The 26,747-nt window shown below is 32.5% G+C and overlaps 1 protein-coding gene and 1 long non-coding RNA gene across 3 annotated transcripts in view; one reads left to right on the top strand and one right to left on the bottom strand.

Moving 5' to 3' along the window:
• The first annotated feature begins 7,842 nt into the window (after nucleotides 1–7,842).
• Nucleotides 7,843–26,747, top strand: part of LOC134687181 (probable helicase senataxin) — a 55,239-nt gene continuing 36,334 nt past the window's right edge. The window contains exons 1-3 of the mRNA XM_063547266.1: nucleotides 7,843–7,882; nucleotides 24,651–24,682; nucleotides 26,184–26,286. Coding sequence (XP_063403336.1) covers nucleotides 24,662–24,682; nucleotides 26,184–26,286 — 124 coding nt within the window. The 5' untranslated portion in view covers nucleotides 7,843–7,882; nucleotides 24,651–24,661. The remainder of the gene's footprint in view (nucleotides 7,883–24,650; nucleotides 24,683–26,183; nucleotides 26,287–26,747) is intronic.
• Nucleotides 13,267–18,106, bottom strand: LOC134686147 (uncharacterized). 2 transcript variants are annotated; one of them, XR_010101554.1, is made up of 3 exons: nucleotides 17,987–18,106; nucleotides 15,948–16,076; nucleotides 13,267–15,048 (listed from the first exon to the last, which is right to left on the bottom strand). It is a non-coding gene; the product is annotated as an uncharacterized LOC134686147 (long non-coding RNA). The 2 variants fall into 2 exon arrangements; XR_010101553.1 differs by lacking the exon at nucleotides 13,267–15,048 and adding an exon at nucleotides 15,686–15,741.

Genomic DNA, 26,747 nt, shown 5'->3' with positions numbered 1-26,747 from the left:
GTTATTCTTCTTTTACTTAAATTTTTTTAATCTAAGTGATTTTTTTTTTCTCATTTCACGTTGATTTATACAAAAACACTAAAAAAATTAAGGGGCACTGACTTACAGTTAATTTAATATGATCATCAATTCGACTTTATTCTCATATATGATTCACCACATACTAAATCGTAGATTCATATTACAAGATGTCCAAAAGAAACGGTTACAATGCATGAACTCGTGATAATGTATCAGAATTGCGTGCGCATCTTAGTTAAGACGCTATGATTAACTATCGTCGATAGTCATTCGACCCGATATAAATATAAATATAAATATAAATAGACAGATAATTTGTCGAGGTCTGTTCAATTTTATGTCATATATTTATAAACGTAAGTCATCGTTTAACCTGCATATGGATGATTTCTTGTATGACAAATCGACAAAAGAACATCAAAATGAAAATGTTAACGACATTGGCTGGCTATACAGCCCTCTTGTTTATTTTTTTATCTTTGGTTTGTTTACTTTTTTGTTGTGGTTAAAGAACTATTTTTTAAAAGTGGCTCCCCTGTTTCAGCTTTCATTCTTTTCATTTTAATAACTGCATGCGTATCAAATCTTGAAATAAAGGTCAAGTTAGGGTTACATAGATACAGATTCAAATAAGGTTGAATTATTGACTTGCAAGACAAATTGAATAATACATTAAAGATGTTTTTGTTATCTTATTTTAACAAAAGGGCGGATATTAGATATATATTATACATCCTTGTGTTGAACCAATTAAACCAAAATCACAGCTTATAACGGCATTTATTGATTCAATGTTACGCTTAAATAAATTATATTAAAAAAATCTGTTTTTTTTTTCATAATCGCAGCTAATAAATAAGGTTAAAATCATAATAAATAATATAAGATATCCCAATAAATATTGAGAACAATGTTGGTTTGCTTTGCTGAACATAATTACTGGTAACAGTGTATCTCTATCTATAATAATATTCAAGATAATAACCAAACACTGTAAAATGTCCTAACAATTACCAATTCAGGGGCAGCAACCAAACAACGGGTTGTCTGATTTGTCTGGCAATTTCAAGGCAGATAGATCTGAACCTGATGAAAATCTCTAGCCCTATTTGTTCTAAATGCTTTAGTTTCAGAGATATAAACAAAAATCTGCATTTTATCCCGCTGTTTTAATTTAAGTCCTGTCGGCCATGTTGGTTGTTAGATTGGGTCATCGGACACATTTTTTTAAACTACATATCCTAATGATGAATGAAGCCAAGATTGGTTTAATTTGTCTCAGTAGTTTCAGAGGAGAAGACGATGGGGCCCAAGTGGTGAGAAAAGCACTCACTTGACCTTTCAGGTCAGTGTGCTAATAAAAATGAAAGATCACCGAGCTTTTTTACCAAGCTACAAGTTGTGTAAAAATTATGCATTTTGTTTGGAGTAGAAGGTAAACTAAAAATAAAATTCGAAAACGTACATTAAATGCTTAAAGATATTTCTAAGAAAGGATTTTGATCTTTAATGTTGAAAATATTTGAAAATTAAAAAAAGAGAACATTTTCTTAAAGCAAAATTTTATAATTAACATATTCAAAAATAAACAAAAGAGATCGAAGTTAAACATATATTTCTCATTGAAATAGATATAAATATGATTCATACGAATAACAAAAATGTACTTTGGAACCAGATGAGAAACAAAAATGCAAAGCTTACTAAGTTAGTTATTTATAGCACGCACACGTTGGGTTAGAGGTTGCAGGACAGGTGTATCGCGAACTATCAAATTACATCCAAAGTTATAACCATATTCACATTGATAAGCTTCAGCCGCATACATAAATATTCAATTATATGTTTAGCCACACAAGAATGTACCAAATCAAAAAGGTTAGATAGGATGATTGATCATGATTGACAAATCCCCTAATTATGAATAAACTAATAATCAAACATAAACAAATCTTGATTATCTTTTATTATAAAGATCAGAGGTTTATATTCCTGTCGAAATATAATTCTTTTCAATTTAAATTTAAAAACAATCATTCTTCTTTTCAATAAAACAAATGCATGTTGCCGCCATGATATTTTGAAGCAACAAATATTTTGGCAACACATTCAAACGTTTCCAAAGAGGCTCAGTTTGCCGCGGGAACTTGAACATGTTGAATGTCGGGCATTCAATGGAATAAAACTAGTGTACGCTTTCCCTTGTTCCTTACAGTAAATTGAGTCGTCTTATTTATTTCATTAAAAAGGGTAAGTTAGATTTATTTATTTAGTGTTAAGATTCATGAACCAACTTTACATTTCAAGAAGGACTGAAATTAATTGTAAATTAAAGAGAAAATCTCGTTATTAAATAATTCAGTAGTCATGGTAATAGAATTGGGTTAAGAATAAAATAGAATAATCTTATTTCTCAGTGTATAATGTACATGTAAATGTAGTTTAGCTCGATATTTATAGTGTATTAGCATTGGTCAGAATCAGAACCCACTCCAATGTGTAAAAATGCATAATGATGTGAAGATGATCATTCACAACAGTGTAGTAAATATTCTGTTCGATGAAGTTATCATGTACATTGCATTGATGTATATACATATATACATATGATTCGAGTGGATAAGGGTCACGGTACTGTTCAAAAGTTAATTTAAGCAGCAAAAACAGAATTATTAGCGTTTGTCAACTGATAGTATGTTATCTTATGTAAATCTGTATGATTTTCTGCACTGTGAACATCAATATTAGGAAAATAAAAGAATAAGTCCCTTCCAGAAAATTGAGTTGTCTCAATATTTATTTCATTAAACTGAAAAGTCGGACGGTGCGAGTCCAACTATCGCTGCCAGACCAGTTCAAACTGACAACGACATGAAGTCGATCCGCGGATCGCAGATATCCAGACATTTTTATAACTAAAAGAACCATCTATATAGGAGAACTTGTCAAACGAGAGAAGGACAATCACCATCAGCATGCATCAGTGTTAATAAATGAAGTGTATCCTCGATTAAATGTCAGTCCATCATCCTAAATGCTCTTCAACTTCGTACTTCATTTGACCTTTTTAACTTTTTTTGGATTCGAGCGTCACTGGTGAGTCTTTTGTAGACGAAACGCGCGTCTGACGTAAATACAAAAATTAATCCTGGTGTTTATGATGAGTTTATACTATAAAACATGTAGCAGTCGGCTTTTTTTTGTTCTAGTAAACCTTGTATACAAATACTTACTTTAGTTATAGTTAAGACTATAGTTATAGTAGTCTCATAGTCAGAGCCAACAGGCAAATGTAGGAAATTAAACTGAATGATTGTAGCTGATATAATTTATGATACATTTCTGAAAGCAGTTCTAAGCAGAATCATCTTCCAAGGGTTACGATCCACTCCCGCTCTCTTCTGAAGAGAGCGGGAGTGGATTGTTACCCTTGGCTAGCGAAGATGAAGCAGAATAAAATGACGAATAATGAAAATTAAAATCAGTTATTTTTTTTTTAACATAGATTACCATATATATATATATAAGATATCACTATTTCAATCTTAGTTGTTTTTCTCGGCACTGTCTCCAGTAAAAAAAATCCGGAAACTATGTTACATCGGAAACATTTTGTGTACTTAGTGTTTTAAATGATTTCCGGTGGAAATAACCTTTTTGTTTTTGAACTATTATTACCACTCTTATTTTAGCGCGCTGCAATATGCTTGTAAGTATAAAAATTCCAGCGATAAACATTAAACACAAATGTTACATAAACATATAAAATACAAGAAATTACTCAAGTATTCTTGAGGTTTTATCTTCTTCTTTTCTGGGGGCCTTTTTTTCCCCTTTTTGCAGAAGGTGTAAAACATCTGAGACTACTATAACTATGTGTTATAGTAGTCTCAGAGTAAAAATAAACAAACATGCATTACTTTGATACTGTCCAATCAGTTAAATCATTTGACTCTGTAGTTGTATAGATACCCATCGTCCATGTCAATCAAGGACTACAGTAGGGCATCCCAAAGTTATATCCCAACTTAGTTTATTTTTACAATGCTTTACACCTATTGTAAAACAATAACACAATTAAAAATACTTAACATGCAACAACACTTAATGTTAGCTGTGAAACCCTTCTTTTAACTTTTACACAGCAAATACTTGATTATATGGCAAACAGTAAACAAACTGATGTAGTTGTCATGGATTTTTCAAAAGTGTTTGATATAAAAGTGGACCACCAAATACTTATCCTAAAACTGAAATGCTTGGGAATAAATAACAAAACAACAGATTGGATAGAGGCATAGTTATCACATAGATCCCAAAAAGTTGTGGTTGACAATCACATCAAATAGCTGTCCTGTATTGTCAGGCGTTCCCCAAGGCTCTGTTCTCATGCCATGTCTGTTCCTAATCTACATAAATGACATGCCAGACAACCTCAAAAGAACATTACCTCTTTGCAGATGACACAATTGTGTATCTAACAATTTCATCATTAGATGACTGTCACACCCTTCAATCAGACCTACATAAACTGGAACAATGGGAGCAAGAATGGCTCATGTCCTTTAACCCAGACAAATGTGAAATCATCCACATAACAAGAAAACATAAACCAATCATCTTTTAATACACATTACATAATCATATTTTAAAATCAACAAACAAAGCAAAATATCTTGACTTTTCCATCACAAACAATCTGACATGGAATTCTCATATAAACATACATGTGATGGACTGTGAAACTCAGATCAGGAGATTTGGAAATTTTGGTCAGGAGATTAGGACTCAGATCAGGAGGTTTATTATCGACATAAATTTTGTCGTAAATGTAACCATATGATGTAGAAATTGTGTTTTTTCTTCAAATTTCCATAAAATTATTTGCAACATCATAATTATAAATGACATCACAAACAAAGCAAATGCATCACTGAGATTTATTAAAAGAAACGTCAAAACTAACAGCATAAAAATAAAAGAACTGGCTTACAAAACATACGTTAGACCAAAAATTGAATACTGTAGTGTCGTCTTGGACCCCTGGCAGAAACAACAAATACATAAAATTGAAATGGTACAGAGAAGAGCTGCCAGGTATACACTCAACCAATACAGCTATCAAAGCAGTGTGACAGCCATGCTTGAACATCTAAAGATGGCCAACATTACAACAAAGAAGAAATCTTGCATCCGTCACCATGCTATATAAAATTCAACACCAATTAGTCTCCATCCCGGTAAATACATACCTAATACCATCTAAAGAACATAAATTCATACAGCCATTCTCTCCCACAAACTATCATTTATATTCATTTTTTCCAAGAACAATAAGGTTGTGGAATTCCCTACCATACCAAGTAGCCTGTAGCCCAGACTTAGAAGCTTTTAAGTCTGGTGCAAAACCACATATGTATTGCTAAACCAAACCATGTTTTTATCTATATATACAAAAAATTTATTAAAAAAAAATGTTTTTCTTGCAATTATTGTAAATATGTTTAGTTTTTAATTTGTTTCCCTAGTATGTGCCTTCTTGTAATCTTCAACATATTGAAGTTAAGAAGTATTATGTAGATGTAGATGTTAGATTTTTGCTTGTGTGTTAGACTCAGGTACATGTTAGGGAGTTTGTGGGTTAATCAACAGTGGTTTGCTACTTGACATAAAACTCTTACATTAGTAACTATATGTTTAATACCAAATGAGGTTGATTCCTTTGGGCTGTGCACATTTAAAATCTAGCTCAGTGTAGATCTTTGAAATGTACTCTTTGACTATTGTTCTGGGTGAGCAGGTTAGGGTGAAGGTTGGTACCTACAAATGTATTTAAACATTTAAACCCGCAGCATGTGTTGGCACCTGTCCTGAGTCAGGAACATGTGGTTCAGTAGTTGTTCTTTGTTGATGTGGTTCATAATGATAAGCATTATCAGTGTTGCTTGTTTTTTATTGGTATTTCATTTTTCATGTCCTTTATAGCTTACTATGAGGTGTGAGCCAAGGCTCTGTGAAGACCAAACTTCAACCTATAATGTTTTTTTACATGTTTTACAAATTGTGACTAGGATGGAGAGCTGTCTAATTGGCACTCATACCACATTTTCTTATATCTATTTACATACATGAAAATATGTGGTATATTTTGTACAAAGGCTGATTTATCTTCATTAAGTATTAACTTATATTTTAGCTGAGGAACCATATAGCTCTTGTAGATTTGCAAATATTCAAAAAATATTATAAGGACCAAGAAGCTACATTTGTACATGTACATATATTCTTGTCCAGATGCATTTGTATGCATGTAATATTTGCCGCTGCATGTTCAAACTGATCCATCTTCATGGTTAAATGTATTTGAAATGATATTTTTACAGAAGTATAGATGCCATTGTTAGTCTTTGATAAAGAATGCTGTTATCCAATCATTCCTTCACAGAATAGGAAGAAGTTGATGTACGGTAGTTCAAACCCATAGGCTTCATATAGGTATGTGTATTCAACTACAATTATATCATAAGTTCATAGTTTATTCAGTATTTTAATTTATAGACAGTGATATATATGTACAATCTATTTCCAAGAATTAACAGGCTCTAATTAAGTAGCATGAGAGGCTGACAAAGAGGGTTTTTAAGAGGCCCCGGCCCTCCCCTTTTTCTTAGAAAAAAAAGTTGTTGATTATATAGGGAATTACTGAAGCATGAAGGGAACAGGCCCCCTCTTTGGCAGTCAATGGGCCCCCACTTATTTAAATTTCTGGATTCGCCACTGAGCATTATATTATCACATATATACTGTAAATTCCGAAATTATTTGCGTGCGTTTATTATTGCGATTTTGTCATTTTAGACTAAAATTCGATTTTAAATTTTACAATTTTGAGAAAAAAAATCCTGTTTAATTCACATAAAATATTTCAAAATATGAGTTTCAATTATTGCGTTTACAATAATAAAAACCTCGCAATAATTTCTGAATTTACAGTAAAAAATTAATTACATGCATGTAATGTTCATGTATTCGCTTTTTCAAATGCCACACTATTTTTCTTTTCATGCCTTTATGATATCTCAGTCACTGCCAGGGTTACCAATTGTACAAGTTATTTTTTATTTCCTTCTACTGGAAGTGTTCAACAACCTTGACTGGCTGTTCAGCCCTCGCATGGTCATTATTTTTATTTACTTGAAGAAGCAATGTGAATTCTAACTGGTTTAACCCCGCCACATTATGTATGGATGTGCCTGTTCCAAGTCAGGAGTCTGGAATCCAGTGGTTGTCGTTTGTTTATATGTTACATATTTGTTTTAGGTTCATTTTTGTACATAAAAAAGGCAGTTAGTTTTCTCGTTTGAATTGTTTTACATGGTCATTTCGGGGCCTTTTATAGCTGATTATGCGGTATGGGCTTTGCTCATTGTTGACCTATAATATCTTGTGTAATTCCATTAAGATCTTTGCTTAATTAGTTTCTTTGTTGAATAAACGAGATGCAATGTTGACCTCTTAATAAAAAATTATGAGGTAATAGTTAAACCCAAGAAAAATTGTTTATAAATGCAAAAACCCTAAAAAAAATTGTTTAAAGCAATGCATGTTTTTACATACATGTAGAAATGAGCAAGAATCTGCTAAGTTCAGAATTTTTGTTATTTTACTTTTTATAAAATCAGAGGCTTCAAAGAAAATACTTTACTATAGATTCCTTATTTTTTCAGCTATAAATATATATATGAAAGATAATCTGGTAACCGGACAATCTTTCATTATATGCAAAGAAGAAGGTGAATTCAAGACAATGATGAACAAAAATATACACTTCCGTGCTGTGGTTTACCGTCCACACTTTCAAGTAGGTACCCATGAACACAACTATTTATTTGTGATGGCATGGACATTGTATTATTAACACTATATCATGTTATATATCTATTATATATGTCATGTATGTATGTATGAATTTAGTGGTAGAATTATATTGTTATATTATTGCACTCCCCCTCCCCCCCAAAAAAATAAATGGTTTCCTACCTTTTTACATAATAGATAACCAATATTGCGTTCATCTGGTATCTTTCACCCCTCTTTTAGACAGATGTATAGAAATAAACTATTTTTACTTAAACTGAAATTGTGCCTTAAAAATTGTCTGGTCTAAACTCTTGGACTGCTTGTTAACTTACAATGTCAATAAAATGTGTATCCATAGCCATGAATATTTGAGTATAGGTAATTAGTAGCGAGGCACAAACAGAACTATTGTATTTGGTCTTGCACTTGTGACAAATGTGTGATTTTGCAGGGTTCTGCATTTCATGTGCATACGAGCATCATGCCAAATATGCAACTGTTTGATGTTTTATATTTAAAACAATAATTCTTTCATGCCATGCTCTTTTCTCATTTTAACATTGGTAGCCATTTTTTTTGTCAATATCTTTATATGGAGCAAGATGTAAATAACGACAAATATATGTACATGTATAATGCCGCACTTGTTAAAATAAGCATAGAGCAAGCATGACATGATAGAATATGTTTTAATACCTATTAAGATTTTTTTTTTAAACTTTTGTACCTCGAAGTGGACCTGTAAACTCACCTTTTAGAATGAATGTATTTCGTTTAATTAATTCAAAGCGAGCAACACCAAAACATTGTAATATTATGATTTCCAGCACTGATCAAAACACAGCTGATGTTGCAATTTCAATGTTTTATTGGAAATTCAAATTAGAACATGTCTGTTTTCATAGCAAAAGAAGAATGTTGTATCATGGAAGTAATATTAAATATTACTTCCATAGTTATATTAACCCTTTTGTCCTGGGTTAGGACCCCCCCCCCACTTTTTTAAAAATTGCTGGATTAGCCCCTGATATTTGAATATTTAATTCTTTGCTCGAAAAGAAATACTTTTTCAACTTGTTGGGAATATCTTTTTGCTTGATAATAATGTCTTTTTGCTAGACAGGTATATATTTTTTTGATGGGTGCGAGTATGTTTTTGCTTGTCAGAAATATCTTTTTTGGCTAGGATTTATGCTTTACGGGAGTATTTTTGGAGTTGATGAGAATATCATTTTGCTTCACTGGAATATCTATTTGCTTGACAGGAATATTTTTTTTTGTTGACAGGAATATTCCTTTTTGTTTGACAAGAATATCTATTTGCTTGACAAGAAAATCTTTTTGCTTGATGGAAATATATTTTTTTGTTTGCCAGGAATATCTTTTTGCTTGATGAGAATTTTTTTGTTTGTTTGCCAGGAATATCTTTTTGCTTGATTAGAAAATATTTTCTAGTGTGCCAGGAATATCTTTTTGCTTGATTAGAATATATTTTTTTGTTTGACAGGAATATCTTTTTGATTGGAACAAATAAAATTTTGATGTACTTTAATATATTTTTTGTTAGACCAGAATATTATTTTGCTGAAGGAAATGTCTTTGTGTTGGCCAGGAATATTTATGCTTTACACGAGTATTTCTCGAGTTTGATGAAAATATGCTTTCGGGTCACTGGAATATCTTTTTGCATGATAGGAAATTCCTATTCCGAATATCATTTTGCTTGACAGGAATATTTTATGCTTGATGGGAATATCTAGGCCATGAATATTTATGCTTAAAGCTTTACAGGATTATTTGTTGGTATGATGCACTTCACTGCGAATATCTTCTACTTAGTACAAATGTCTTTTTGCTTGACAGAAATATCTTTTTGTTTATCAAGAACGTCTTTTTGATTGACAGACATATTTTTTGTTTGACAGGAACCGCTTTTTGATTGATGGGAATATCTGTTTGCTTGAAGAAAATATCTTTTGATGATGGGAATATTTTAATGATTGGTGCCAATAGCCTTTTTTCCGGAATATCTTTGTTTTACAGGAATATCTATTGCTTGATGGGATTATATATTTTTGCTCGATGATTATGTCTTTTTGCTAGACAGGGATATCGTTTTGATGGATGCAAGTATGTTTTTGCTTTGATCAATGAGAATATCTTTTTGCCCCACAGGAATATATTTTTGTTTCACTGTAACATCATTTTTTATTACGGGAATATCCAGTTTTGTTTGGCAAGGATTTATATTTGCTTGACAAGTAATTACTTGCTTTATTCTATTGGAATATATTTTTGCTTGATGCACATATTCTTTTGCTTGACATGGATTTCTTTTTGATGGGTGCGAATAATAACTATTTTTTGCTCGAATTTACCTTTTTGTTTGACCAGACTATCATTTTGCTTTAAGGAAATGCTTTTTTGTTGGCCAGGAATATTTATGTTTAACAGGAGTATTTGTTGGGTTTCCCAGAGTATCGTTTTGCTTCACTGGAAAATCTTTTCTTGAAGGAAATATATTTTTGCCTGGTGCAAATATCTTTTAGCTTGAAGTTATTGTATTTTTGTTGGACAGGAATATTTTTTTAGTCCGATTGGAATATCCTTTTGCTCAACAGGAATATATGTTTGGCCCGATTGGAATATCTATATTGCTTCACTGGTATATTTTTGATAGTTTGACAAGATATGTATTTCCTTGATAGAAATATCTCTCTGCTTGAAGGAAATATCTCATTGCTTGAATAAAATGTCTTTTTGTTGGACATGAATATTGTTTTGCTTGACGAGATACCTTTTGGTCTGGTCTTGATCTTGCTTCTGAGCTTGGGCAAATACAAGAATATTCATGTGCAAGTCATAATTGAAATAACTAAACGCGAATGCATGACTGCAAAAAAGGAAAAGGGTATCTACGTTGTGGTGTGGACAATTGTTCGAATTTTTTTTTTATTCTCGTCAGAGTTAATGTACAATGTTCACCAAATCTTTTATTGATATAAACTGGAAAATTATCATTTGTCAATAGACCGACGACTCTAGTACAAACATGCGATTCTGATCAATATTAGTCTTAAATGAATTCCCATCACATGTAGGAAAATGAATCACAATTTAATACGCATTGGTAATGAACAACTATCACTCATGGTAATGACTGGAGATTGGATTTTATCTTATTGAATAAACAACAAAAATTAAAATGTCAAATTAACATCTGGACAAACCGGAGTTTCTGTATCTAGTAGGCCCTTTTAAGCTTGTTTAAACCTGCCACATTCTGTGCCTATTTAACATGCTATCAAAGACCACAACTCCTGCACAGCAAAATTGAAAATCAATTTTTATATTAGACCTCCATATTTTCAATTAGATTAAGTTACATGGAAACTACTATAAAAAAGTACAATGCCAAACTTTATTGAATTATACTATTAACCGGATTTGTTATAACATGAGCAACTTTACGGGTGCCACATGTGGAGCAGGATCTGCTTACCCTTTCGGGTCACGGCTCCGAGATCACCCCTAGTTGTTGGTGGGGGGTTCCGTGTTGCTCTTTCTTTAGTTTTCTATACTGTGTCATGTGTACTATTGTTTATTGGTCTCTTTCATTTTCAGCCATTGCGTTGTCACTTTATTTTCGATTTATGAGTTTGACTGTCCCTCTTTTATCAAGGACTACACTTTTATCAAGGACTACAACTCCTGAAAAGTTGAACTTGGTAATTGTAAAAATCGTTAATCTTGACTGGTAAGAGTGAAATTTTTAATATCGAATTGAAATAATATAGGATGAGTTTACCGAAATGCTGTCATTTCTATGTGAGTTCACACAAAAATCCGACATGCAGGTCTGGAACTTTAGATAGCAAGCAACAACACCGAGTTTTTGGGAAGACATCATGCAGAAATAAGGATAATAAAACTTAAGAGCCTGTGTCGCTCACCTTGGTCTATGTGCATATTAAACAAAGGATTCATGACAAATTTGTGTTTTGGTGATGTGTCTGTAGATCATACTTTACTGATCATTCTTGCTACTTACAATTTTCTCTATCTGTAATGAACTTGGCCCTTTAGTTACAGAGGAAAACATTCTGTAAAAACTTACCAAAATTAACCAAATTAATGAAAATTGTTAAAAACTGACTATAAAGGGCAATAACTCCTTAAGGGGTCGACCCCAACTGACCATTTTGTTCATGTTGACTTATTTGTAGATCTTAATTTGCTGAACATTAATGCTGTTTACAGTTTATCTCTATCTATAATAGTATTCAAGATAATAACCAAAAACGGCTAAATTACTTTCAAAATTACAAATTCAGGGGCAACAACCCAACAACCAGTTGTCCAATTCATCTGAAAATTAAAGAGCAGATAGATATTTACTAGATAAACAAGTAGATTCCTTGAAAGATTTGCTATAAATGCTTAGGTTTCAGAGTTACAAGCCAAAATCTACATTTTACCCCTATGTTCTATTTTTAACCATGGCAGCCATCTTGTTTGGTTGGGCCGGTCAACGCACACATTTTTTAAAACAAGATACCTTAAAATTATTGTGGCCAAGTTTGGTTAAATTTGGTTTAGTAGTTTCAGGAGAAGATGTTTGTAAAAGATAACAAAAATTTACAAAATAATGGTAAAAATGACTTAAGGGCAATAACTCCTCAAGGGGTCAACTGACCATTTTTATCGTTTGACTTATTTGTAGATCTTACTTTGCTGAACATTATTGCTGTTTACAGTTTATCTCTATCTATAATAATTTTCAAGATAACCGAAAACGGATAAAATTTCCTTAAAATTACCAATACAGGGGCAGCAACCCAACAACCCATTGTCCGATTCATCTAAAAATTTCAGGGCAGATAGATCTCGACTTAATAAACAATTTAACCCCCGTCAGATTTGCTCTAAATGCTTTGTTTCAGAGTTATAAGCCAAAATCTACATTTTACCCCATTGTTCTATTTTTAGCATTGGCGGCCATCTTGGTTGGTTTGGCGGGTCACCGGACACAATTTTCAAACTAGATACCCCAATGATGAGTGTGGCCTAGTTTAGTTAGATTTGGCCAAGTAGTTTCAGAGGAGACGATTTTTGAAAAAGTTAACGACGACGGACGCCAAGTGATGGGAAAAGCTCACTTGGCCCTTTGGGTCAGGTGCTAAAAAGTTTGAAAACGTGAAAACGTTAAAGTCCAACAAACATCACTAATTCGTGAACAACCGTAAATCCCGACGAGGCCCAACTTTTTTAGTGCTGATAGAACATATATATAATACAAAAAATGTTGATCGGGTAAATTGTTATTAGCTTTGCCCTTCACTTAAAGTGAACATATTAAAATGTTTATTGACTAAGTATTGAGTGACTCTTCCAACGATGTTTTCCCAATTAACCTTCACCATATTGTCATTAACTCTTTAATACCAATAACTTGGATGAAATCTTAAAGCAATTTACTAATCAGAAGATTTTTTTTTTAAATTCGAAAGTTTTAAAGCAATATGATTATTATACATGTGAAGACCACAAGAAGTGATTTAAGTAATAATATTTACCTCAAGCTTTAGAAGAATCGAATTTATAAATAGCATAGGGCAACTGCAGTTACACATTTTTACGTAATTTAGCCGAGAAAAAAGTTTACACAGCTCGTGTCTAAATGAACGGGCCTTATCAACGACATAAAAATTATATGCACAAAACTGGTGTCGGTGTAAGATTTATTTAAAATAGTTTCGTTCCTTGGTCTTATTTGCTGCAGTTATGATCATATATTATCACAGTATCGGCAAGTGTTTATAAATTGAATTTTATCAATCATTGCTGTTTAGATGGTTCTATTCATAGTTTGGTCATAAATTGTGATTCATAACAATACAGGAACATGTCTGCTATATGTTACAGGCGCATTTTATTCACTTCCTTGCCAGACGACCAGACGTCGATTAAATTTGCAGCTCCATAAGAGTTGCAGCAAATAAATCTACATTCATATTTATCAAAGGACCATTGAATTCCTTGATAAGATACTGTTGTATTGAAGTGTAGTGTACATGTAGAGACTTGAAAATCAGAAAATGTCGGCCAGTTCACGGAATGTGTCACCAAATGCACGCAATTTATCCACGACACCAACAAAACTCTCAAAGAATAGATTTAGTTGTAAAACACACACTAGAAACTGAGTATGTTGAAACGAAATCTCAAAAGGTTTTTGTACTGTTTTAGAAGCTCATACATAGAAGGGACCTTCACATTTTCAGTTCAAGCCTTAAAACGAAGTGTGATAACAATTTACTCTGTAGCGTACGGCCTTCTACATGTATGTTTTCATTCTCAAGAACTTCCACGTATGGTATACATTGCATCATATCACTACCACAAATATGGCTACTGTGTCTGCTGATATGAATACAAACGCTTTGCTAGTTATTATTATTTTTTTCAATTCCTTAAAATGGGCGCAATTCCTACCCTGTTATTATCAAAAATAAGATATACGAATATCCAAAATAAATTTATTTCACTACGAATCCAGAGACTTTTTGTCGGATTTTTCCCATTTACACCAATTTTTATAATGGGATAAAATAAGATCTTTGAAGTTGACACTCTTTACTGTGCATTTTTGAGATGGAAGATATTGATGGTCTTTTTATTCAAACAGAGTTTATAACCTGTCGGTCTTGGGACGATGTAGATGTCCTATGTAATAACATGGCCAAAGGGCTTATCCTCTATGAATGGCGATCCTTATAAGTTGTGTTGTTAAAAATATTTCCTAAAGCTGACAAGACTATCTCTGAAGAAAACAATCGTCGAACAGTCGCCATCTTGTTGTTATGAACACGATATGGTTGAAACAGGTTGCCTGTTGGAGGGCGGAAAAGATTGCAAAGCAAACGGGCTGCAGGTCTTTCGTTCATTTTACACTGCTTTCGTCTTTTCTGTATTTTAAGACAGTAACCTGATCAATAATAGTTTGGAAATTTTTTCTATTCATAAAAATGGAACCACTAAAGCATGACTAATGTTTTAGTAGTATACACAACTTCAAGATCAACCTTATTTCACAAGGATTATTTCTGGGTCAGTTTGTCAAAGGTAAACAAGCAGCAAGCATAGCCTTGAAAGTATTTCCTGAAACTATATAAACATGTAAAATATATTCAGATATTAATATTAACATGTGGAAACACTTCTGTTGCTGCACTATGCACATGCTCTATACATGTAGTATTTTTGTTTAGAAATGCATTTTCCATAGTGAAGTGCATATGAATTATCCAAAATATCTTTAATATGTATTCCCCTTTCATGTCATGGTCTTACAATAATAATATTTATAGATACCTTATTTATTGAAAAGGAGAAAACACGCATACTAAATATTCAAATGTTTCAACTCCCGATTGGACACTTTACATGTTTTGTGCGACTGCAGTGAAATGCAAGAGGTTTAGCTAGCAGCCTATAAAACTAGGTTTAACCCACCGGGTTTTTTTCAGAAGAAAATGCTTGTACCAAGTCAGGCATATGATAGTTAGTTGTTACTCGAAGATGATACATTTGATGTGTTTGAGCTTTTGATTTTGCCATTAGCTAATGGGTTTAACATTTAGTTTTTTGTTTCGAGTTTAACAATTTTTGTTATTTTAAACTTTTAAACTGTGCATATTTCACATAATTATGAACACTTCCTTACTTCTCTTTTTTTCTGTTACATACTCAAAATCAGTATAATTGAAAATACAGGGAGTTTGTGTTAATTCTTGCTAAATACTTGCCTTTGGAACATATTCCATTTGTAATCGTCTGTGCTGAATCTGCAACTTGAAACTAAAAGTAAAATATAAATACTTTAAGACGATCAACATGAAAAGTTCTAAATATGGACACTTATTTCTGGTTTAAGTAAAAACGTCCCAAAGCGTGCATCGGACAGTTTGTAAATCTTTTTTTTCTACATGTGAATAAACATCAAATCGTGTCGTTTCATAGTTCTTCCGGTTGAATGCTTTGACACGAGTCTGGATATTGCTTACCTTAATGGAATTTCCTTTTCTTTCTGCTGCTAAAGTTTGATCAAGAGTTTCCTTCAATCTACATTTGCATGAAGCTGAAAATGTTCTTCTAAACAATCCTACTTTGTTTTACAAAGACTTCCTACGTTCCTAAAAATATATTTTAAGAGAATTAAGTTTCTAAGTTGAATTTAAAAGTAATCTCAGATTGATTGATTGTTGATTTCTTAAACGTCCAGTGGCAAATATATCGTGCATGTTCAGTTCACGACGATGTAACCTCCTACCGTGGAGTTGAAAATGTGTTTGCAACTACTAAGGTCTAGCTCAAACTAGATAGATAACAGTGAATTAATTTTGTTTCAGAAAGATTTTCAGAACAATATTTGTGGGACGTGTTTTTCGACTTCCATATTGACACGTGTCAAAAAACGTTAAAAATTGAATTAAAATGCGGTCATATGTTAAAAGACTAAACAGGGACTTTCTCTATCCCTGGACTAAAGGTGCATGGTCAGTTCATAAACACACAATAGTCTTAGACACATCACATTTTTTATACCGTCTTTATGCTTATAATTTTATTTTTCAGTTTAGTGGATGTAAAAAATAGTAAAAACGGCAACTGGATAATAATAATTGGATACAAAAAAACAATAGAATTTTGCCCCCTAAACAGAAACATCGCAGTCCTCAGTGGCGGATCTTTTTTCATGCATGAGTGGGGTGTACTGACTGACCTAAAGGCTGGGGTCGCCTGCTCCTGTCATGCTTCGGTGATTCCCTATATAATCAACCAAAGGAGTAGGTTCAGTAAGACCCCTTTTTGGACCCAAAATATAGCAGTTTTACAAAATTGTTAAAATGTAAATAACTTTTTTTTTACCAAAAACCATCTGAAAAATGACATTTTTCGGCATATTTGGTAGATTTTTCATATTTGAGCTTGAATCGGATCGTTTTTAATGACTATATCTGTTAAAGTCTTTCACATAAACTTATCAATTCAAATAAAATGGACACTTATTAAAGTGTTTAAAAAGTGGTCAAAATCTTTCGTCAGATGAACCTGAAATTTGAGGCCAAAATCGGTCCTTACCGGACCTACTCCTTTGCCCGAAAAGGGGCGGGGAGGCCCCCTTGTGGATCCGCCTATGGTCCGGTCCTCTCTATTGTTGCCAAGAGTATCCTATAGATACAATTATCATAATGTCCATCACAAATAGGAATAACAACATTGGACTAATGATAGGTAACAATAACACTTGTCCAAAACAGTAGATTGAAATGGTGTTTACATTATAATAGTCCCAAAGAAGAATGTGTCCCTATTCATTTTCTAGTTCACTGGACCTTGAAATTGGTGTCAAACTCTAATTTGGCATCATAATCGAAAAATCATATCAAAGGGGACACGCGTACGAAGTTTCAAGTTGATTGGACTTCAAAACCTACCTTGACCAAAAATAACATGAAAGGGACACACGAACGAACGGAACGGTTGGACGGACGTCCTCACACGGAAATACATAATGCCCCTCTACTATCTTGCGTAGGTGGGTCATAAAACAGTGAATAGACAAATGTGCAAATAAATGAAGAACAACCGGAAATGGAATAGATTATACAAGTATAAAAAAATACGGCGGTGCGACATAAAGTGTTCGTGCATTTTTATACCGATTACTGAAATGAAAACACATCCAATTACAGTGAAAAATAATATTAACATAATATTTTTGGGAAATTTTCAGAATAAGCGTCAATTTTCAAAGAAAAAAATTGACCTAAAAATTAAACAATATACAGAAATATAAGATATAAGGTCTGCCCATTCTAATAATCGTCGACTCAAAAAGAAAGAAAGATTATCAAAAGAAACGAAATGCAAGTATGCGTTGCGTGTGAATAAATAGTAATAATCAGGTACATTTATTGTTACTAATTCTCATACCAAATCTTCTTGTATCTATATATCATTATCCATATGCTAATAATTAAAAAAAATTATGATATATCATATTTGAAAAGTTTATCAAAATTAAGTATATTTTACTGACCTTGTTTTATAAAATAAATAGAGTTTCCGACTTCGTACGTCTGTTCCCTTTGTATCCTATGTAACAGTGATTATGTTGTTCGATTTCGCGGGGAATTGACCAGCTTATCTCGTGCAAATCGTTTTCCTTTTCGCGCCGATCAGAATTATAGTCAGTTTCAAACTACATTTAAAACTATTTTCAATTATATTTTCGTTCTCTTTTTTTTCTGTTTATTGTCTATAATATTTTTTAAAGAAATATTTAATACTTCTTTATTTTTTTATATAGATTTTAAAGTTCCAAGATCCTATCAAAAAGCTAAATTATACAAAATGTACAATTGTTTTGATTTCAAATACCTGTCTGAGAAATTGTTTTCCTAGTATAAGGCCTCTTTTTATTATAGTCTTTAAAAGTCTTTTTGTACTAAGTATTATTAGAGGAACAACGCTACAGAATATACAGACAGGTAACATTTCTAAGTTTTTATATTTCATTTGAATAACGTGTTTATTTAAAGACGGTAGGTTCCCAACACTCGATTTGGGGTACTATTTGGATTTAGAACCCTTCTTCCCAATTCATGAGAGATTTTGAGATAATCCCGACCAATTTCTATATTTGAAATGCCCGAAAAATAATCCGAACCAATCATATTTCACATTTATCAAATATTAACAATATCTGGTACTCAACTAGTCTTAAAATAGCTACTTCACTTGAGTGAATATAAAAGACTTAAGTTGGAGTAAATCTGATCGGATGGTATATTATGAACCAATTTATTTATTATTTTGGCGAAAAAGCACCCCATTGATAAATTTAAGATATTGAAAGTTATGCATTCCAGTTGCTCTTATGTTTAAACCATTTTACACGAATAGACACCCTCCCCGTGTATTTTGGCCAAAATTTGCAAAAAAAAGGAGACCAGCGAGTTCCAAAAACTGCATATGTTCGTGTGTAAAGAAAGTATACTTAAAGGTGCAAGTGCCTGAAGAAAAACTAACTCTATCATACGACTGTTTAGCGAATTTCGGGAGTGTAGAGCATTTTTTTCTGTCTCCGCGAGCATCTGTGATTGGATTACAAAAAAAAATCTCAGAATATGTATATAGTCAGCGGTTTATTGACATGCTCTGAGGGCTGGAAAGCCAGTCACTTTCGTTACACACTTCTACTTCTACCATCAACACTGACTTATCATTGCTATTATATCATAAATTTACATGGCATTGCATTGATTACTGAGAATTCTAAATGGTTCTCCATAGACAAGCATAGATTTTGTCAGGTGACAGATATGCAGATGGCGTGTTAAGGAGTTATTTGCCTGTTTATTGTCACATAAGATGGATTCGGATTGTGTTTCGTCTAAGTTCAGTATTTTGGTGATTTTACTTTTTATACTACAAGACAATACAATAGAGCACATTTTAAGAAAGAGTTCAGTTGCCAAATTTATGACAAAAACACAATCATAAACTTAACTGACATGGGTCTGATCCGCTCTGTTCTAATACGGTGCGCTCGACTTTACTGACACACCATGATATAATTGGATAATTTTATAGTTCAACACCTATTTCTTAAAACATTACTGACACATAACATGGACCAAAATGAAATAACGAAATCCCTGTTCTAAAATATTGGGTTTCTGTTAAGGAAGATCTCGAAAACAAGCACGGTGACCTATATATTTTTTTTGCTCTTTGGATTCCTTAATTAATTCTCAATCAATATAAACTAGTGTTTTGAAAAGTTAATTACTTTGAAACTGAGAAGCGAACTCCCTTACAGGAGACGACCGTTTATATTTTAAAAAAAAATTTGGGGGGGGGGGGGGGGGGCGGTGACTAAGTTGGCCTGCTCTTAGTGAGAGAACTAAAAATAACGACATTTAAATCAGGAATTGAAAATAATGCAATGAGACAAACAGTCCCATTGAACTAGAGATACAGGATACTACAGATACTGTTAAGTCGGCTTCATATCTTGACTTACATCTAGAAATTGACCATGAGGGTCGGTTGAAAGCAAAACTTTTTGACAAAAGAGATGATTTCCGCTTTCCAATTGTGAACTGTCCATTTCTAAGTAGCAACATTCAATCAGCACCTGCATACGGGGTATATATATCGCCCGGGCCAATTGATACGTTATTTCCGTGCTTGCATTTCCTATCATGATTTTCTTGATAGAGGGTTGCTGCTCACAAGGAAGCTATTAAACCAAGAGTTTCAAATGATGAAGTTGAAATCATCCCTTCGTAAATTTTACGGACGCCATCACGAGTTGGTTGACCGTTATTGAATGTGACCTATGTATACCGAATTAGACTATTTCCCGGTTTTTATATCACAAAAGCAACACGACGGGGGTCACATGTGGAGCAGGATCTGTTTACCCTTCCGGAGCACCTGAGATCACCCTAGTTTTTGGTGGGGTTCGTGTTGTTTATTCTTTGGTTTTCTATGTTGTGTCATGTGTACTATTCACGTTTGTCTGTTTGTCTTTTTCATTTTTAGCCATGGCGTTGTCAGTTTGTTTTAGATTTATGAGTTTGACTGTCCCTTTGGTATCTTTCCTCTCCCTTTTCTTCAGGGCTTACATTTGTATAAATGTCCATGAAAAGCCGACTAAAAAGAAATTTAAAAAAATGATTATCTGTTCTAACGTAAGGGTACCCAAATTGCACCGAGTATCCAAATTGCACCTATTTAGAAAAAATAGCAACGGATATCTTACAACATTTCCTAGAGACTAAACAATTTGTATTTTTTTTATTTGATACTATATGCACGTCTTTCAACATAGGTAAACATATTTAGATATACACAAAACGTTCACAATATTTATCAACAGATGGACTGTTTACTGAAAAAGCAAAATGTTCGAAAACGTCACCGTACGACGTCATCAAAACGTCATCTTTTTAAAATTAGCAAAAACAATATATTATAAGCATCCATTTTGTAAAATATGAAGAGTAAGCATGGACTAATATCCAATTTTTCAAAATATTTGAAGAAATTAAACAAAAGCTCGGTTATTAGACTTTTGACGATGTGAATTTTAAAAAAGCATGGATGCAATTTGGGTACTCCTCATTACAGAATCCTGGATAGTTTGGAGGTTGATTCAAACCCATTTTTTTATGGCCTCAATATGGATTAAAAATCAAATTAGTGTACCTATACAATGAAGAAGGATAGGGCTTCAAAATAAACACAGTATGGACATATTTTACTTGATCATAAAAAAACGTAGGTGAAAAAACTGTCAAAATAGGTGCAATTTGGGTACCGTCACGTTAGACAGCAACCTTATGGCAACCTTGAATAACTAGAAGACATAAGACTTGGTTGGTGGGCTCCAAAATGGCATTTTATTTTATTTTACCATGCAAGATTTTTTCACAGAAGGTACTAAAAAACATCATGCGGAGTCACTAAAATCGTGCGCAATATTTTTTGAATATATCATTCAAAATGTTCAAATTATTTGTACTAAAAGTTATTTTCAATTAATTATGAATGTTTTTAAAGGAATCTGTGAATGCATTGCATGTCCTAATTCTCTATTGATTTCGAACTGTTGTTTTCAAGGATAATGCCAAGATCAGTTTTCAAATGAATCGATCTTGCACTATCTTTACGTGTCCTTATTTCATTCGGGATCGCAGGACTTAATTTTGGTTCACCATATAAACAATAAAGCGCTTACATGATTACGAATTTAGCGGACAACTTGCGAAGATTTTGTGGTAAACACTTGCTTTTGGTTTATAAAATGTTGATTAACTTCTTGTCATTTACCTATTTCTATGTAGATACAATATAGCTCTATGTTATTTCACTGTACGTGGTTAAAGTTAATGCAAAATGTGCACGACTCTTCGAAATTAAAGAATATCTGTACCCCCCTTTTTTACGCAGGAATGAATGAGCGGAGCCACTGAAGGGGAGAAAACGTGGGTAAAAACTAAATCAAAGATTGTTTTTCTTCAAATTTTTAATTTACGTTTCAATGTGTTTCATACATGGCTCCTTCGCCTAAATCCTTCACCCCTTTCACGCTCAATTTTACTTGAGAAATCTTAGTGAATCGTGTGCACATTTTTGTACTTGTTTTGTGAATTTTGGTTTTAAAATAAACTATTAGTGACTGTTCAAGTCTCAATTAAGTTATTTTAAGACTTTTGTTTCATTTTTTACACTTGAATAAGTTGAAAGGCTTCAATGAAAAATGTTCCCATACTTTTTCAAGTCAGAATTTCTGTTAATTCTTACCAGAAATATATCTTGCTTAATGTGTAAGAGCATTTTATTTTGCCATTTGCTTAGAGACTTTCATTCCCTCAAGACTTTGATATTTTTGTTATTATACTTTTTCTAAATAAAGCAATTTACGCTGATTGACAATACATTTTGTAGATCAACCGACATTTAATGCATTCTTAAAAAGAAGGGGGATAGGACCTTTATCGGGACTCTTGGATCGGGTGTTTTTAAGCTCGGGATTTCGGGATTGACCCTTTTTGGTTCCGGGAATTGTTGGATTCAGATTCGGGATGCCGTGATTTACTTTATTCAATTTCGTGACATCAGGATTTCGTGTTTTTAAGCAAGGGATTTCGGGATCAGGACCCCTCCTATCCCCCCTTTAAAAAGGATTAGAAAATGGTCTTGAATGTAGCCATCATTCAGTAGAATCAAACAACACACATAGTACCACTCTTTTTTTACATTATTTTATATGCTGTAACTAGTTTTCTTTTACAGAAAATCTACTTTCACTTTCACCATGTTGACAAAATACTATAAATTACTATGTAAATATGAAAGTTAAAAAGGCAATGGTAAAATACTTGTAAATTTAAACATGTGGGAAAATGATGCTTTTGTAATTTAAATTAAATCTTTAAATATGTGGTCACATAAATTTTTCATGATCTAATGTGATAGCTTTTTGTTGTCAGGTGCATTTTTTACACATTTTGGCATTTCATTTCAGTGCTTTTTTTTTTTAATTTCAAAATCAAAAGTGTTGCATATATTATACGGTATTACCATTTCATTTTTGTAGGAAATATAAGATGGTCATGTAATCTTTTAAATTTTTCAATGAAATTTATGAAGTATTTTGTTCAAGCCTTTCATGAAAGTTGATTTTAAAAATATCCTGGTAGCTGATCCATAAGTTGAAATAAAATCATTTGTGATGTCTTGATGTTGAAAAGAGTCCTACATGTACATGCATGAAGCGCATTTTGTGAAAATTGCATGGATTTTGATTGTTTTTCAATTAGTTATAAATACAGAGCAAAATTTTGCAAGTTACAACTCAATTGCAGATTTATAATTAATGGCAATGTTTGTCTACAGGTGTAACATGTGTAATACAAACATACATTTTCCTCTATTAGTCTCTGTTATATTTGCACTTTCTTTTAAAAAAATCGGGCAGAAACTATCTTTTGTTTCAAATTAAGACATAGTTGGCATGAGTAAAGTTTTATCTTGTTCTGTACTGTAGAATAATTTCACATATCATTTCATTGCATATAAATAAGAAAATAGCTATCACTGAAAATTATCCAATCAAATTTTATACTTTTTTCCTGTGAACAAGCTTTAATAGTAACCTTGTAACCTCTAGTTTTCCCAAATATTCTTTAAAAACATCAAGCAAAAAAGTAATGATGCTTTGAATATTTTTGTTTGACCCTTTTTCGTATGTAATTGGATATGAAATGACATACACGTACAATGATTTGGTAGTATTACACCTACATTTAGACGAGTATGAACGAATGATGCACAACACCTCTCATTTAAATATATTTATGTTATTTTTATGCACAACATTCGTGTTAAAATTTGTTTATGATTTAGCCTCCCATTTTTCTCTACTTATTTTGTTATAGACCCTCATATAATTAAACAAGTAGTACTAGTACAGTATTAAATTTTGCAATTCATAATTTAAATTACCACATAGTCTTCCATTAGGCAAAAATCTTTGAACTGTCAACATATTGATTAAATAGGACAGTCCTCGACAGTTTCTACATATAGCCCTTCTCATGGCATTGTCAATTTTGATGCAGCTGTGGCCAGTGGGTTAAAAACTAGACGGAATTTATCTGGAAATTCGCATACAATTTGTTTGCATTACATATTCGATCTTTCTGAGTCTAGGAAATCATTTTTTTTAGCTTGACGAGAATGAAAGAAGAATGCAATGAATGTTAAAAGTATGATTATCTAGACTCAAAATGGTTGTAAGGCACATAAAAATAAAGAAAAAACATTTATCTATTTATATTGGTACAATTGGCTGAAAAATGTATAAAACCTGCAAAAATCCAGTGCAAACAAATTGTATGCAAATCTCCTTGTTTGTATGGACACTGCTTTCTGTCTCTACATGTATATTGCCAAACAAAACAAAAAATTGTAAATAGAAAAATCAATAAAATGCAAATGGAAAGTAAGAAATATATTCTTTATATAGACAGAAGAATTTGGTCTAGTTAAAAACCTGCAAAAAATTGTTGATGTTGTAAACATATCTCTGATGAGATCAGTTGTTTTCAAATTTTGGTTGGTTCTTAATTTGAATGTATATGGAAATGGTCCACAACAGTGCCAATTTACATATTTTTATTTTTCAGTTCTGTTAAGAATGGGAGGTATATTTACCAAGGTGTGTGTAATGAGAACACGGTGAACGTAAACCATTTTGAATATATATATATAAATGAATGTCAAAAAAATTCCCTCAACATGATCAAATCCCTCTCTCTTGAAATTTGTTAGTGCTAGAATGTATCATTGATTATAAGGTACTTGTAACTTATTTGAAAATCCTAACAAGAAAATCTCAAATTCTGTGATTAATTAATTGTTGACTTTGATAGCAAAATTGTTGCAAGTACAAAAATATAATGTTCAGTTAAATAAACATGTGACTACATGTGTGTGGCAACAATCTAACACTTTTATGAAAACTTAACCTACACATATATAAGTCTGACCAGCTGACCATTTGATCTATTTATATGACATTCATTTTGAACCTGCGCTTCTAGCTTAAAACCTTATCTAAACTTTTGAAAGTGTTATGTGTTAATGTGATTGGTAATTTCTTGATGCTGATATTGTTCTCACGATATTTGTTCATAAAACAATTGTGTCTAGGGACTCATACATTGTAGTTCTTTTCTGAGACCTAGTCCCATTTAAAACAGAATCTGGGCCTCATGGAATATCTGTATGGTAAACCTTTTCAGTAGCTTTTATCATTGATGATTTTGATTTTTGTGTCGCACTGACTCCAACAAATTATTAAAAATTAGTATATATGTTGGTCATTCCATTCTCTATATATAATAATAATATACTATATTCATTTTATGAGAAATAGGTATTCTATTTGTATTTTTATATTTCTAATTCTAAGGCTTCAGGAAATTTGAATTTCTCATATTCTTAAAAGTGTCCAATTACATGTACAAGCTTTATTAATATGCACAAATCTGCATGAATTAAAAATTATACGCGTATAACCATTGATACTTATAAATCTTCAGCATTCTTTGCATGGTCAGCTTTACTTATACCATACTTAATTGCACATGATGTACATGTATCACACACTACATTGCTTGTTGCACTCACTGGCATGCTAAGTAGTCAGAAGTAATGCTGAATTTGGAGATATATTTCATATTTATGCTTTGCAATGCCAATTTGCCAATCAAAGCTAATATACATGATACATTCATTATCCTCATGACAATATAATAAATACTTGAAGTACTAGTTAAAAGTTTCATTGAGAATTATATTACATGTATTAAGGACTGTGAAAAACTGGAGAAAAAATGAGATGTACCAACATGCTCTTTTCGTCTTCATAAAATTTATCAATGGGGCTTAAAACAAAACATGTACAGTTGGAAAGCCAAAACAAATAATGAAATATGAATTTGAAGAGCATTGAAAACAAGTAATCAGAAAAGTGGTGTAAAATACTGTAAAAGCCATGTATTTCTGTGTCATTTCGGTCTCTTGTGGAGAGTTGTCTCATTAGCAATCATACCACATCTTTTTTTATATGCCTATGAGGGAAAATTTTGTAAACATATATATATCCTGATTCTTGGTTCATCTTATTTTCAAGCATCTAATTTATTTCATTGCAGACTGAAAAAGATAAAGAAGATGTGACGGACACGGCTGGAATGTCAAATGATCAAGTATCTGAAGATAGTGTTGAAGATGAATGTACTGGAAGACCACCTCCAGGTATCAGTTCATGTCATGTATTTTATTATGGGGGTGTTACTGAATATCCTTTTGGGTATAACTGTGCCAACAGCACTTGCCAAATCATACCCTGTTCTAACTAGAAAACATTGAAAAACATACCCTGTTTTAAACAGAAATATTGAAAAACACCCTGTTCAAGACACGCACAGGTAATGTTTCTAAAATATGATCCTGTGCTAGACCGTATAAAATATATGCTGTTCTTAACCTGATCCTAGACTATCTTAAACAGTTGAATAAGCGATCCTGTTCTAGATAAATACAAAAAAAAAGACCCAGTTCTCATCAGCAGGGCATAAATTATCCACCCTGTTCTAACCAGCAGGACATGTAAAGGGGACCCTGTTCTAACCAGCAGGGCATGAAAAAATGACCCTGTGTTGCGGCACACTTGTACCACTAAAAATGTAGGAAGTGATCCCCCTGGGGGCATCATC

Source organism: Mytilus trossulus, chromosome 10 (assembly GCF_036588685.1).
Source record: "Mytilus trossulus isolate FHL-02 chromosome 10, PNRI_Mtr1.1.1.hap1, whole genome shotgun sequence".
NCBI classification, from domain to species: Eukaryota; Metazoa; Mollusca; class Bivalvia; order Mytilida; family Mytilidae; genus Mytilus; species Mytilus trossulus.
The sequence above is the reverse complement of the archived record's forward strand: the minus strand, read 5'-3'. Positions and strand labels throughout refer to the sequence as shown.